Source organism: Hippopotamus amphibius, chromosome 10 (genome assembly GCF_030028045.1).
Source record: "Hippopotamus amphibius kiboko isolate mHipAmp2 chromosome 10, mHipAmp2.hap2, whole genome shotgun sequence".
Lineage (NCBI taxonomy): Eukaryota > Metazoa > Chordata > Mammalia > Artiodactyla > Hippopotamidae > Hippopotamus > Hippopotamus amphibius.
The window spans coordinates 88,858,916-88,875,544 of record NC_080195.1 but is presented as its reverse complement, the minus strand read 5'-3'; the positions used below and the strand labels follow the sequence as shown (position 1 = coordinate 88,875,544).

At 35.3% G+C, this 16,629-nt stretch overlaps 1 protein-coding gene across 6 annotated transcripts in view; it reads right to left on the bottom strand.

The window, feature by feature from the left end:
• Positions 1-5,437: 5,437 nt before the first annotated feature.
• Positions 5,438-16,629, bottom strand: part of LOC130830253 (multidrug resistance-associated protein 1-like) — an 86,437-nt gene continuing 75,245 nt past the window's right edge. For 3 of the 6 annotated variants that reach the window (XM_057697359.1, XM_057697362.1, XM_057697363.1), the window contains 6 exons: positions 15,171-15,272; positions 12,768-12,911; positions 10,385-10,543; positions 8,993-9,159; positions 7,805-7,999; positions 5,438-7,465 (listed from right to left, as the gene is read on the bottom strand). In XM_057697359.1, the coding sequence (XP_057553342.1) occupies positions 7,333-7,465; positions 7,805-7,999; positions 8,993-9,159; positions 10,385-10,543; positions 12,768-12,911; positions 15,171-15,272 (900 nt within the window). In that variant the 3' untranslated portion in view covers positions 5,438-7,332. Of the gene's footprint in view, positions 7,466-7,644; positions 8,000-8,992; positions 9,160-10,384; positions 10,544-12,767; positions 12,912-15,170; positions 15,273-16,629 lie in introns of those variants that run through there. The other 3 variants (XM_057697360.1, XM_057697361.1, XM_057697358.1) reach the window with 3 other exon arrangements.

Sequence of the window (16,629 nt, the reverse complement as noted above, 5' to 3'; positions counted from 1 at the left end):
CAGTATAGTTGTTTTACAATGTTGTGTTAGTTTCTACTGTACAACGAAGTGAATTAGCTATATGTATACATATATCCCCTCTTTTCTGGATTTCCTTCGCATTTAGGTCACCACAGAGCATTGAGTAGAGTTCCCTGTGCTATACACTAAGTTCTCATTAGTTACCTATTTTATACATAAGTAGTGTATATATATCAATCCCAATCTCCCAATTCATCTCACCCCCTGCTTTCCCCTTTGGTGTCCATATGTTTGTTCTCCACATCTGTATCTCTATTTCTGCTTTGCGAATAAGTTGTGTATCATTTTTCTAGATTCCACATATAAGCGATATATGATATTTGTTTTATTCTTTCTAGATTAGCTTTGGCTCCATTACAGTCAGAAGCCATGAATTGGTATTCAGAATTCTGGGTATACTGTTCATGATACAGGAAATGTCTCTTCTAAATTAAAGAAATATGTCATACAGAGTGAAGTATTTCTTTAATTTAGAAGAGACATTTCCTGTATCATGAACAGTACACCCAGAATTCTGAATACCAATTCATGGCTTCTGACTGTAATGGAGCCAAAGCTAATCTAGATAGTAATAATCCTGCATAATAGACTACTGTAATCCTCTGGTTGGTGATTAATACTTTATAATTCTCTAATAAAGTTTATATTATTCTTTAGAGAAAAAACTCAATGTAATTTTTTTTTAAATTTCATTTGATAAGTCTTTTCAAATGAGCCCTTAACTAAAAATAGTAGTTCTGTCTCTCCAATCACTAGTTCCTGTGATTCCTTCATAGTTATTTTAACTGCCATTGCTGGGAGATTCCAATATATGGGGAAATACAGTGATACATCCGTATTTATTTCACTCAACTAACAAATACGCAGTGCCCTATTGAGGTAGGCAGCTTCTTATGTGACTTTCAGTGCTTTGACCTGGTATTCAAGTCTTCAAATGATGTAGCCACAGTTCAGATTTGAATGTAATCTTATGAGAGACCCTAAACTAGAATCACTGAGCTAATCAGTTTCCAGATTCCCAATTCCCAGTAACTGAGATAATACATTTTTGTTGTTTTAAGCTTACTAAATTTTTGTTAATTTCTTACTCAGCAATCGATAATAGTGCTTACTATGTACTAGAGTGTTCTAAATGTTTTAACAATACTAATGTTTTGTTCTAGCAAACTTATGAGTAGTTACTCATCCCATTTTCAGATACGGAAATAAAGACACAGATGTGTTAGGTCATTTCTCTAGGATTATATAGCTAATAAGTAACAGAGTTATGATTCAAATCCCATCCATGTTCAGCCCCAATGCTGTGCTGCTGTATCTATCCCATAATACAATCCTGTAGTACCATTTTTGTTCAGTACTAAACTGCTGGATAATCCCCATGAAAGACCTATTGTTTACCAGCTAATGTTAAAAGTTTAGATAGTGCTGCTTAATTCTTTACATTTCTGAGAAGCCAGTTTGAATTTATAGGCTTTTTTAGATACCAAATGAAGATAACAGTACGTAATTCACTGGGGTTTCGTGAGTGCCTGGCACAGAAAGTGCGAAGTATTATGAGTGGAGAGGATAGAAAGATAATGAACGAAGAAGATGAGTGACTTGCTAATTTTTTGAGGGATTATAAGAAAATGCCACAAGAAAATAGGTTATTTTCCCTAATGTCCTCAAGACCTTGATACTATGAGTCTAAAACTGCAAATTTTTGATAATTCTGAAGAAATATGAGAGAAAATAAATTTGCCATGGTAAAACATTTATTTCGTTTTGGAAAGAATAGCTTGCTTCAAACTGTTATTTGGATGTTAAAAAAGTAACAAATCCAATTTGTTTTACACCTCACTGAATTAACTATTCTTTGGCTTACCTAAAAGACCTGCTGAAGTGTCTCAAGTGGCATAAGACAACTTTATATGTTATAATTACGTATCACATGATACAGGAATGTATCCTGTATCATGTGATACATAAACACAATGTAAATACATACACACACACAAACACAAACATACATTTCTCTTAAGAGTTCATCCATTCACCTTAAATTGTTTAACATGGCCTGTAGAGTATTGTAAACTAGAAATTGGATCTTAACCATTAGTCATAAACACTGCCCTTCCTTTGCATCCCAAGTAACTAAGTCAAGAATATTTTGTCAGGGTTGAAAAATACTTTGTGACAGGGACTTCCCTGGTGGCACAGTGACTAAGAATCCTCCTGCCAATGCAGGAGACATGGGCTCGATCCCTGCTTCAGGAAGATCTCACGTGCCACGGAGCAACTAAGCCTGTGTGCCACAACTATTGAGCCTGCGCTCTAGAGCCCGTGAGCCACAGTTATTGAACCTGTGTGCCGTAACTACTGAAGCCCATGTGCCTGGAACCCGTACTCTGCAACAAGAGAAACCCCCTCGATGAGGAGTCTATGCACCACAAGGAAGAGTAGCCCCAGCTTGCCACAACTAGAGAAAGCCTGTGTGCAGCAATGAAGATCCAATGCAGCCAATAAATAAATTTGTAAATAAAATTTTAAAAAATACTTTGTGACAAAATGTAGTTGTGGTAGACCCTGTCAAATGCTACTGCAGTATCTATTCTATTAGTTCTTGTTTTCAGAACCCAGGTTTTGTGGAGCAGCAACATCCTCTTACTTTAAAAATTATTTCCCAGCTTCCTTTGCAGCTAGGGATGGGTATGTGACATAATTCTGACCTACCTTCTTGAAATGCAGACATGATGCTGAAGATAAAGCAATGGGTTTACAACTACCAATCAACAAGCATGTAATGGATGGTTGAGCCAAAGGTAGAAGCAGCCACTTGTGTTACAGAACTGCTCTGGCCAGCTTTTGTCCTTTCTACCCCAGGACTTCTTTTTACCAGAGAAAAACAAGACCCTTAGTTTATACTTCTTTCTTTGTTTTCCTTCTTTCCTTCTTTGTGTTTCTAAACTTTTGACCCTTACTTTGTGGTTAAACATTTGGTCAAATTGTCATTTGTCAGACTTTTGCTTCTGGCCAAGGTGGAATAAAAAGGAACTGATTCAACTAAAAAGTGGAAGAAAATACATGAAACAATTTTCCAGACCATACGCATCATGGCCAACATTAATTCTTGTCTATTACCTCTGTAAAATCATAGCTATAGCAATACAGGGAAAGCAAAGGCTGTTCTGTAATACCTGGGAATTGTTGCACAAATGCTCAGAACAGAAAGCCAGAAGCAGATGTTCAGACAGAATTAGTGCTGACTAAAGCTGGATTAATGTTTATGCCTAGTTCCTGTGGTACACTGCTGAACACATTCTAAATCATTCATTTAGTCTTATTCTCTGATAACCACATTGCATTTTCTTTATGTCTATCAGGAGTTGAAAAATAGCAATAAGCCAATAATCATTCACAAGTATATTAATAAGCTGAGTTTTATAAACATGAGCTCAAAAATCCTGTATGTCTTCCCTTGACACAAAAATGCATATGTGTCATTTTCCTTTTAAACTTTTTGGAAAAATATTTTTAAAATTTTTCACAAATATTTTTCACAAATATCACAAATAATTTTCAATTCATGATATATTTTTACATTTTACTCATATGCCTATTCATTCTTATTTTTCTCTTTGTGCTGCCCTCATGAGATAAAAGGTTGCTATCTTTGACCAACTATGATAACTAAGCGTGTGCTCAGTCTGGTCAGTCTGTAAGTACCAGGTCAGCAATCATCAACGAGAGAAGCTAGTCAGCCTTTACCAGGTTCATATCCATCACCTTGGCCCCTTTAACCCAATAGCATAGCAGTCGCCATACAAACCACCAAGATAGTCTTCATTTTCATAAAAAGATTTAGAGAAATGTGGCTCACAATATAGCCAAAAGTCCTAAATTCTGTATTCCACAGATGGTCTACCTGCTTGGAAAAAGATAGCCAGAAAAGTAAGAACTAGGAGAACTGGAAGGGATCAGAAAGAGATCTGCCCTGCTACTGCCTTCTGTTTAATCTCACTGAGATTATATTGTGCATAACTGAGGACCATGTCTTATTTTAATCTCCAATTATCCCCAAGTTACTGTGTATAAAATAGACTTTCATAAATATTGGCCATTTCGCCCTTTTTATTTACTTAATACTGTGTCCTATGATGTGATTTTTTTGTAAACATGAGACTACTACTACAGGAGCTATGAATGTTAGTATTTAAGTGATAGCTAACATGTTATTGAATGCTTTCTATATGCCAGAAAGTGTTTTATCTGTCTTAATTGCTGTGTTATTTCATTTAATTTTCAAAACAAAAACAAAAACAAAAAACCTTGAGAAGTAGATAAAATTCTTACATCCAAATAAGTCCAGAGAAATGAGTTAACTTGCTCAAGTTTACACATCTAGAAAGTAGCGGAGTTGAGATTTAGCATAGGCACTCTGTCTCTAGATCCTGAACTCTTTCAATTACTATAAAATTTTATTTTAATTTTCTTGATTATTTTCCTAGAATAAAAGTCCTCTAGATCAGTTAGAACTATTTATTATTTTCATGTGTATTAAAATACTGCATTACATGTTCTTAACACTAATTTTGATATCAAAGCTACATTTAAAAGTGTATGAAATTGCCTTTATTCAACCATTTTTTTACCTACAAAAATGACTATTTCATATGGCTCAAACTAACACTATATTTAAAGAAGCACCTTGCCCCCAAGACAAATTCCATTTGTGTACAAAGCTATTGGTTTAAAATTCTTCTTCCCCATTCTTAACTACAGACTTTTTAAGTGACTCTTCTAGGAATGAGACATCTTATTAGAGAACTTGGGAAGTTGTTATATAACAAAGGGAGTCCAGCTCGAGGATGGAAGATGCCTTGGAGGACTGGGGCAGGGAGGGTGGCGGGGACTCGAGGGGAGGGGTCAGGGAAGGGAGGGAGTACGGGGATGTGTGCATGCAAACAGATGATTGAACCTGGTGTACCCCCCAAAAAAATAAAAAATAAAAAATAACAAAAAAAGAAAAAAAAAAAAAAGAGAACTAAAAAGAGCATCATCATCAGTTTTATAGTCACGTGGGCCTGGATTCTACATTTTATTGGCTAAGATCCTCTTGGTATTTTATCACATTTGGTAAAATAGGGTGGATAGTAATACCTTTGTTACATTCTTTATTGAGAATTGAAGGTAATAAATTATTTCAATGCCTTGCACATTACTTGGCATAAATAGTGGGCTTTCAGTAAGAAATATTCTCATCCTAAAAGAATTCAACTTAATGCTGCTTAGGATTCTCTTTCTATCACCTAAGATAAATATTTCTGCATGTCAAGATGATAATAATTATTTTCTTTATTTTGAAGTTACGATCTTGAAATAAATCATTGAATAAAAGTTTTTTTAAATTCAAATTTACTACTTCTCTGTAATCCAGTCATTTTAAGTATTCTGCACTTTGCTTCAAAGAACACTTCAGTGATTGAACAAACTTGATGTACAGAATAGAAATAACAATTGATTTTTTAAAACATAATAATATATTGAGTAATTTTAGCTTAGTCATTTAAAAATTTATTTCATTTTTTCTTTCTTTTATTTAATTATGTTATACTTGAGATATAGCTATAGCTATCTGCATTTGCACAAATCCTAAGTATACAGCTTGATGATTTTTACAAATTGAACCAATACTCAGACCCATATCAAGAAACAGAACATAATCATTTCCCAGAAGCCCACCTTGTTCACTCTTTCAGTCATTACCCATCACCACCAAGAGTAACCAGTATCCCAACTTCTAGGAGTATAATTAGTTTTTCCTTTCTTTTAAAAAAAAAACTTTTGTATCAATAAAATCATGCAATCATAAAAGAATATTCTTTGGTGGTTGACTTCCTTAACTCCACTTTATGTTTGTGAGATTCATCGGCGGTGTTGCCTGTAGTACTTGTTCATTCATCCTCACAGCCGCACAGAATTCCATTGTATGAAGATACCACAATTTATGCAGGTGACTGTTGATTTCCCATTAGATTTTTAAATTATGCAGTGTCTCTGATTGATTTACTACAGGTGTAAAGAGGCTAAAACATAAACTTCAACTGGTATAAATGAAATATCCAGTTCCCTTTCTTGGTGGATGTCAACAGATATTCAATGCCTACTGAGTACAAAACATAGTGGTAGGTACTACAGGAATTGTAAAGACAGGACAACATTTTCATCAGCTTACATATTACGGAAGGAATCTTTAGATAATATAGGGCTTTATAATTTAAGTAACTTTTCATAAATACCCTTAGGGAATGAAGAAAAGTTGTAGAAAGTTGTTGCACCAGAGGAGAAAAAGAGGATAAAAGAAACGGCTGATGAGTCTTAACATGTCAAAACATTTTATTAAAATCATCTTGAAAGGGAAATACTATTGAAGTTTGAAAACTTCAAATTTGAATGGCAATTCAGAGAAATAATGGTGCTTCTACTCCATAAAACTACCAAATGAAAAAGCCCTTCAAAATATGATTAGTACTACAAACCAACAATTACTTGTGAATGTGTATACCATCAGACACATAACTCACTGAGGTTAATCAAGCCAAAAAATGAAGTTCCATAGAAAATATTGGGTTTTTACTCAAAGTAAATAGTAAAAATATTATAAAATATTATTTTTAAATAAAGCACATCATAAAATTCAGTTAACATATAACTACTTTCCAAAAAGCAGCTGAATAACTCAATATGTTTTTGTGTGATTCCTCCATAATTTTATATACTGTACAATAGCTCAAAAATTACCACATATTTATATAGGTGCCTGTATAATATTACTCTAAAATGCCTAATCATTCATTCTACAAATATTCGTGGAGTATCAACAACCTGAAAGGCACTATGTTAGGGACTTAAAACACAAAGGCAATAAACTGGGCACTTGGCCTTCAAGTAGCTTTAAGGGGAGGCAGACTAAAAGAATTTAAATAGAATATGGTCCCTGCCATGATAAAGGTATGCACATAGGGCTAGTGAGAGCACAGAAAAAGGGCACCTGAAACAGCCAGGGGAGCGAAGGGAGAAAGATGAGTCCTGAACAAAGTCAGAGACTTAAGGGATAAATGACATTTAGCACTTTGGGCAATGAGGGCAAGGCAGATATTCTGGAGGGCATGAATGGAAGGAAGCAGGTTGGGGACAGCCCAGGATGGTTAGAGCTATGGTGCTTATCTCTGTGCCAACATGTAGCTCAGGGCCTGCTTTTTTGCATTTCTCCCCGTCTTTATTTTTCAAATACTATTTTTTTAATTTGGTATAATCAGTATACAACTAAAACTATTTGCTTTTCATCCCTGAGTCTTGTGTTATTCCTGCTTCTGTTAGCATGTCAAAGAAAAGTCCTTTCTGGTGTATCAAATTCTGTGGTGTTTCAAATTCTGTAATCCTTCCAGAGTCTAGAACGAGTACCCTGCAATGTGAAAAGAATCCAGTCAGGTAACCTATAATCGGTGTCACTTCGCCCTTCTTGTTCTTGCTACTGTAAAGTTTAAATTACCGCGTGAGTTATGTCAGCACAAAATAAAGGTACTATTTGACTCAGGAAATATATCAAGTTTTCTAATATTCTTTTAGCATTAACACATTACTCTAATCATTTTGGAAAATAACTTCCATACTATTAGGGGACATTTTGTATCTCTCAGCACAGATAAAATCCTTTATTAATGACAAGTAATTACTGTGTTTCATACATTCAATAACTATCTCTGTAGAAATTGTTTTATTTCTGAAAACAAATAAAGCATACCTGTCTGAATCAATGATAGAATGCAGTCTGTGAGCAATCGTCAGGATGGTGCAATCAGAAAACTCCTTCCTGATGGTGGTCTGCACCAAGTTATCAGTCTCAAAATCGATGGAGGCTGTTGCCTCATCCAAGATGAGAATTTTTGTTTTTCTCAGCAAAGCACGAGCAAGACAGACAAGCTGTCTTTGTCCAACACTGTTATAAAAAATAGTAAAATGATTTCAACAATGGATTTTATGGTCACACACTTCTTGTTCTAAAATTCTGATTATACTGTTATTTTCTTCCTAGCCCACACATTCATTCATTCATTCTTTTCTTTAAGAAATACTCAGTGAGTGATTACTATATGCCAGACTCTGGTCCAAGTTCTGCAAATAAAACAATGAATTAAACAGACAAAAGTCTCTGTGTGTTTACATGCGGAGACAAAAACTAAGATAAATGAGCAAAATGCATAGTAATGAGAAGAATTCAAACACACAGAAAGGGAGGGTGTAAAATGTGAATATGCAGCGGGCGTTTTAGATGGGCATGCCGAAATAATCCTCACTGAGAAGACGTCTTTAAATTCAAGAACTGAAGGAAGTAGAAAGTGAGTCCTGAAGATTTCCAATGGGAACTTGTTGCTGGCAAAGTGATTGGCAGATGTAGAACTCCTGAGGCAGAAAGGCACGGGCCTGGCATATTCATGAAACAGCAAGGAACCAAGGAGGCCAAGGCGGCAGAAACAGGCAGAGGGAGGCAGAGGGTAAATAAAGACGAGGCTGAGTTATACAGGCTTTGTCTCTCTAGTGCAGACAGGGTCTAACTGATTTTCCTTGGGTCTCTGATCACATAAAAGGACTATCCTAAGACATCCAGCATCAAAGCAGCCCTTACAAAATTTTTTTTAGGAAGAAAGGTATTAGAGTAGGAGACTTTACAAAAGATTCAATTAAATAGTGACTTTTCATGCTGTATTGTTTCTTTTTTTCCCCTTCGTTTCCCTTCACCAGCAGTTTCCCAGCCAGTGGCTACCATTTTCTTTATTCCTTGTCCGTCTTCTCTAGAAGGAATCAGCAATGGCGTGCTTTGAACAGACCAGACAAAATCCACGTTGGCTCAGAGTGACTTCACTTTGAGGTCAACTCATTTCTAAAAGCCTGGAATGAATAACCTGGGCAAGCTCTGTTGTTAGCAGCTTACCTGAGGTTTTCACCACCCTCGGAAATTTCATGCAACAGCTTCTTGGGAAGGGACTGCACAAATTCTTTTAAGTGACATAGTTCCAGCACCTCCCATAGCTCGCCATCAGAATACCTGTCTAGGGGGTCCAGGTTCATTTGAAGGGTTCCAGAAAATAAAACAGGATCCTAGAGAATAAAATAGTCACCGGCAATTTTACTGTCACATGAAGCATGCATGCATTAAATAAGGAAAAAACAAAATGATCAAAACTAAACGGTAATCAAATTCATTTCCTTCCCCTGTTATTAATAATGTTGACAACAACCACAATAATGAGGTGGATGGGGGCTGCCCTCTAGTCAGGGATATAAGACAATAGAGAAAGGAACTGAATGAATGTAATCCATACTATATACAGAATATCATCAATCATTCCACCAACCCAGAAAGATAGAAGTAAAGATCCTCATTCAGCACATAGTGAACTGGAGGTTTTAGAACGCTCCTGTCCAAGGATACATAGGAGCTCTGTGCTCAAGTAGAATTCATAGATGACAAGTCCACACTCTTTCCACACTCCTTCCACGGACAGGTCTAGTGACACTGTGTTTTACCACACCTGTTTGATTTACAAGAGAGGTATGACTGCTTAATTTCTCTAGTCAACGTCTTCCCTGCCAGAATTTCAAATTTTACTCAGATTTGTTCTGAAGTAAATTCATGAGTGCAAGTCTGTGTTTAAACAATATGACAAAGAGATGATAGTGTTTTAAGATATTTTTAGAAAATAATATATTTTATAAATGCTCAGCTTAAATCTCACAGACGCAACTGAATAAAGTTATCTTTGGCTGCAGAGGCATATTATTGAACCAATTTGCATACTTGTTAATGATCAAGTTCCTTTGATGCCATGGATGGAAAAATCAAAGGACTCGAAAAAAAGATCTGACTGAATTATTGTTCTTTTCTCTTTTTTCTTTTTAATATTTCTAAACCTCAAGTCAAAAGGGTCAAAATCCTACATTCGTATTACCAACTAAGCAAAAGACTCAGCCATTGTTTTTTCCTTCCAAAAAATACCAATGTTTTTCAGTGTGATCTCTTCATTTGCATTTTATTTGTATTTACTATTATGAAGGAAACTTGCAAAGCAACATACCAGTTTTTCAAATAAATAAATAAATGCACATTGGAAGAACACTTCAGAGTAAGAGTGTTTAATATATATTTAATTACATAGTTATTTTTCATAATACATTTAAAATAATTTGGCTCCCCAAAACGAATGTATATGCTTGAAAGGAATACATTTTAAAAAACAAACAAGCAAGCAAGCTAACAAACAAAAAAACAAAAGAAGTTTACCTAGAGGGAGTCAAGAACGACTAAGGGCAAAACAGTCTTTACCTGTGGAATAATATTAAGTTTGCCACGAAGGTCATGAAGCCCAATAGCAGATATGTCAATTCCATCAATCATAATTCTGCCTCCTGCTCTTTCCACAATTCTAAATAGGCAATTTGATAGTGTTGATTTGCCTGCTCCAGTTCGTCCCACAATTCCAATCTATAATGAAATTATCGTAAACAGTTTACACTGTACTTTTTGTAAGGGAAGGGGACAGTGGTACTGACAACAAACACATCATGTGTCAGGTCAGTGGGATCTAATTTGGCCAACCAGAATAACCTTGACTATCACGTGACTTTTGAGGATCAGCCTTTATCCAGACCCTACTTACTCACTGAAAAGGCTTGGACTAATATATGTGTTTCCTCCAGTTTTGAGTAATTTACTTACCACCTCACTAGAGCACATTAGCAGCCCCAGGAAGAGTAGATGATCCCCGAACCATTCCTGAACCAGGCATTAAGGGTGTGGTTTAAAGAGAGACTGAGGTTGTTTTCCTGAGACTTTCAAAATGAGGTTTCTCTACCATCCATCCCCCAAAACAAACAAGCAAACAAGCAAAGGGGACTGGAAACTTTTGCTTAGATAGGCTACAAAATCTAAAGGAATGCCTGCAAATTTTCTTGGTGTATCAAAACAACTATTGCATCAAAACCACTAAGGGTGGTCACAGATAATGTCTGAGGGTTTTGGACTCCTGGACAAAATAACTAGCTTGTCATAAACATCCAGTGATTGCACGTGTTCCTTTGGCCATGAGAACTAAAGCAACCTCTTCTGGGTGCTGATTCATTTCTTGGTGTTAGTAGGAACACTGGGCAGAAAGAACATTATGGTGGTTGGTTTGCCCTAATTAAAGATCTTAAATCTTAAATGTGACATACTATTGTACATAAAAAAAACCAGGAATATGTTAAATTAATTAGAATAATTAAAATTCCACAAGGATTTCACTTGTTCCAAAAATATTTTTGTCCTTGATGTCACTGCAGTAGACCTGGGATAGAGGGTTAGAAGAGGAGGTGTTTGGGCTTATCAAAGACAGGTTTCTGAAAAGGGGAAAATGGAACATTGCTGTTAATTAAATTTTTTTTTACTTTTAATTATTTGTAAAATATCAATCTGATTAGGCAGGATAATGTTTTCATAAAACATTTTGAAAAATGTGGGAAAAATACAGAAGCAAAAGTTATCTAATATCTCATCACCTAGAGAGAATCACTGTTTATGTTTTGTAACTGTTCTTCTAGGATTTTTGCTAATGTGTACATCTGTTTGCTTGTTTAAAACACTAAAATGATACACTATCAACAGTTTTGTATATAGTTCTTATCAACTAAATTACATCTCAAGCATTTTCCCATTTCACTAACGGTCTTGAAAAACATGATGTCACTGACTACACAAATATTCTCTCCTATATATTTACTATATAGGTAACCACATATTATTTTACTGTCATATTGTTGTATGTCACTTACTAGAGAAAGAAAGTAAAAATAAAGTATGCTAATACTGGGCGTATAGCCAAAGGAAATGAAATTAGTATGATGAAGAGAAATCTGTACTCCCAAGTTCACTGCAACATTACTCACACATTGCCAAGATATGGAACCAACCTAAGTGTTCGCCATGGGTGAATAGATAAAGGAAACAAAATATGTATGTATGTATGTTATGTATGTATGTATATATATGTATATATATACACACACACACATATACACACATATATATATAATTCTGCCATAAAAATGGCAGGATTTAAATCCTGTGATTTGTGGTAATATGGGTGAACCTGCAGGACATCATGCCAAGTAAAAGAAGCCAGACAGGGGAAAATATTGCATGATTGCACTTAAATGTGGAATCTAAAAACATCAAGCAAAAGGTTACCAGGGGTTGAGGGGTGAGGAAAAGGGGAAGATGTTGGTCACAGGGTACAAACCTTCAGTTACAAGACAAATAACTATTAGGTATCTAATGCACAGCATGGTGACTATAGTTAATAATTCTGAAATCTGCTAAGAGAATAGATCTTAAGTGTTCTTAAGGTTATGATAATCATTCCACAATACACGTATAGCAAACCATCACGCTGTACACCCTAAATATATACAATTTTTATTTGTTAATTTACCTCAATAAAGCTAAAAAATAGTAAAATCATGTTTCACAATAGATTATGAACAGCTTAAAATATAAATTTTTGTTTAGAGAGGAAAAACTCATTCTGTACACACCAACCATGTGTTTATTACTTTCATATGAAATTTGAACAAATGACCATCTAATATTCAATACCACAGTATACTTTGGCCTTAACAATAAACATATTCAGATAAAAGGTAAAGAGAGATTTATGAAATATATACGGTACCTTCTCTTCTGCATGAGTCTGGAAAGTGATGTCTTGTAATGCTAAACCAAGATCATCTCGGTATCGAGCCTGATAATTAACAAATTCCACTACCCCTTTATTGGGCCATTGTGATGGAGGCCTTTTAGACATTATCCAGGGTGCCTTAAAACAAAGAAATATTTTTTAAACTATAATTACAATAAAAATACCTTCCCCCAATAAAAATAATTCTCAAGCATACAAACAAAAGTGATAAAACAAAATGATGAAAGACATTTGCAGATATGATTTTTCTGAAAACAGTTTTAAATACCAAAATCTTCAAAATAAATTTTTACATGTAAAAAGGCTTCCCATCTTCTATTAAGTTATTAAGAAATCTAAAACCTTATAAAGGAGCTGAAGGTAACCTCAAATTTTAGCTGAGAGGAGGACAGTGTGTCATTTATTCATTTCCCAAATACTGAGTGTTTACTGTGCCAGTCAATGCTTTAGTTGTTAGAGATTTAGCAGGGAGAAAAACAAATAATACTTGCCCTTAGGGAGCATGCATGCTGGTGGGAGAGACAGAAAGAATCATATAGCCTATGCAGAATGTTAGTTGATGATAAAGCTTTGGAAGTCAAGAAATAGGCAGGGCTGGTGTAATTTTAAGTAGGGTGGTTAGGAGAGTCTTGACTGGACATGGCCTGGAAACAAACCATGTGGATATCAGAGGAAGAGTCTTCCAGGTAAAGGAAGACTAACTTTACGTACTGACTAACTTTACATGAGGCTAACTACACATGCTGAGGACCTGAGTCTGGAGCCTGGATGGAACACTGGAGGAACAGCAGGAAGTAGGAGAACACATTAGAAGAATGTGTTGCCTGGCCAGTGAGGTGAAGTGTTTTCATGAGTGGGAGTGATCACAAGTGTCAAATAATAGACCAGGTAAAGTAAAGACTGAGAGGCTACCACTGGCAATCTTGACTAGGGCAGGCTCAGGGAAGTGGCGGGATTTAAAGCCTGTGTGAAGAGGGTCCAAAAAAGAATGAGAGAAGAGGAATTAGAGAGAGCAAGTACAGGAACTATTCCCAAGAATTCTGCTGTAAGGAGGAGCAGAGAAATGGATCTAAGAGGAATAAATAAGGGTTATCTGGACATACTTCTTTCCATATTGAGTTTTTGCAATGGTGTCTGTTACAACTTGCACCAAATTACACAAAGGTGATTATTTTTAAAAATGTGTGTGTGCTTGTGTGTGCACACACACATTTCATTGTCTTTTTTTCAAAAAAAAAAATCTTTAGTAGCAAAAGGTTTAGAAAATATAGAAAATGATAAAATTTTTACGTTAGTCGTTACATGGCAATAGACTGAGTAAACTAAATATTGGTAACTGTGATTGTGATTGTGAAGGGAGACTAATTTTTCATGAAATTTATATGAAAAAGGAAAGTAAGACCCAGGGAAGAATCTAGAGGAAGATTCCAAGTTTAGGTAGGAGTTGGCGTACAAAGAAAATATTTTAGTATATTTACAGGCTGAAAGGAGCAAAGGGGTTGGGTGCTGAAATTAGGAATTAGAGAAGTGGTTAATGGAATAAGGTCTTAGAAAAGATATGAAGAAATGTTTCCAAAATACACCTGGAAATTTATAGGTTTTTATTTGGAGGAGAAACATTTATTTCTCAGCGTTATGAGCAAAAGAGGAAAGTTTCATGAAGATTTAGATACATTTATAAGTGGATTGAAGAAGATACAGAAATTCAACATATACCTTTATCATCTGCTCTGTTAATTCATGGAACTGGGAGACAGAAGTAACCTAGACTAGCAAAATATGTAGATAATGCAAACATTATACTCTGTCTATAGTCTAATTCTTCTCTCGCCCAAATTATAGTTAATTAAAGGGAACAAAGCAGGCAGATTTATTCTCTTTCTCTTTCCCATCCACAGAGATGCTAATGATGAGTAAATGGGACAGAAAGTATAAGCAATAAAGGTGTAGCTAATTTTAATTTGCATAATCAGACTCTAATTATGAGACAACTATATTAAGACACTTTACTCAATCTTTACAAAGTTATAATTGTAGGTTGCATATTTTACTTTACATTGGTAGGGGACAAATCACTGTGCCTCTTAAAAACAGGTGATCTTATTTCATTTTTATAACAATACTGAAATGGGATGTCATAATTTATGAACAGTCCTAATTTAATTAGCAGTGTTTTTTTTTCCTATTTTAGTGATTATATAAAGTAATGGTGTATTTTACAATAGATTGAATTTTAATTTCATCAAACTGAAAAATATTACAACAGAAATTTGGAAATACAGGTTTTGTTTAAAATTGATTTTTAAGATAGCAATTCAAGGTGCATTACAATATCTTAATTCTGCATCTGTTTATTGGTTATTTAGGAGTGCTTACCTCTTTATCCATACTTTCATATTCACAAACTCTTTCAATGGAAACTGCATTGGTTTCAATTTCACATGCTTTCCTTACCCAAAAATTCAGAGATTGAGTAATCTGGGGGTCAAAAACCAAGAGCTTAATGAATGAGTATCAGTCTTTTTTTTTTTTTTTTTTTTTTTAAGAACTTTTATTGAGATACAGTTAACAGACAATAAACAGCATATATTTAGAGTGTACAATTTGGTATCCCAATCTCCCAATTCGTTCCCCCCCAACCCTCCCTGCTTTCCCCACTTGGTGTCCATATGTTTGTTCTCTACGTCTGTGTCTCTATTTCTGCCTTGTATTTCCTCTTTCACAGTTGTTAGCATTTGCCTTATGTGTTGAGGTGCTCCTATATTGGGTGCATAGATATTTATAATTGCTATCTCCTCTTCTTGGATGGATCCCTTGATCTTTATGTAGTGTCCTTTCTTGTCTCTTGTAACATTTTTTAAAGTCTATTTTATCTGATATGAGTATTGCTACTCCAGCTTTCTTTTGATTTCCATTTGCATGGAATATCTTTTTGCATCCCCTCACTTTCAGTCTGTATGTGTCCCTAGGTCAGAAGTGGGTCTCTTGGAGACAGCATATATATTGGTCTTGTTTTTGTATCCATTCAGCCAGTGTGTGTCTTTTGGTTGGAGCATTTAGTCCATTTACATTCAAGGTAATTATTGATATGTATGTTCCTATTACCATTTTCTTCATTGTTTTGTTTTTGTTTTTGTAGGTCCTTTTCTTCTCTTATGTTTCCTGCTTAGAGACGTTCCTTTAGCATTTGTTGTAGGGCTGGTTTGGTGGTGCTGAATTCTCTTAGCTGTTGCTTGTCTATAAAGCTTTTGATTTCTCTGTCAAATCTGAATGAGATCCTTGCTGGGTAGAGTATTCTTGGTTGTAGGTTCTTCCCTTTCATCACTTTAAATATATCATACCACTCCCTTCTGGCTTGCAGAGTTTCTGCTGAGAAATCAGCTGTTAACCTGATGGGAGTTCCCTTGTATGTTATTTGTCATCTTTCCCTTGTTGCTTTTAATAACTTTTCTCTGTCTTTAATTTTTGCCAATTTGACTACTCTATGTGTTGGTGTGTTTCTCCTTGGGTTTATCCTGCCTGGGACTCTCTGCGCTTCCTGGACTTGGGTAGCTATTTCCTTTCCCATGTTAGGGAAGTTTTCAACTATAATCTCTTCCAATATTTTCTCAGGTCCTTTCTCTCTCTCTTCTCCTTCTGGGACCCCTATAATGCGAATGTTGGTGCATTTAACATTGTCCCAGAAGTCTCTTAGGCTGTCTTCAGTTCTTTTTGTTCTTTTTTCTTTATTCTTTTCCGCATCAGTGATGATCACCATTCTGTCTTCCAGGTCACTTATTCGCCCTTCTGCCTCCGTTAATCTGCTATTGGTTCCTTCCAGTGTATTTTTCATTTC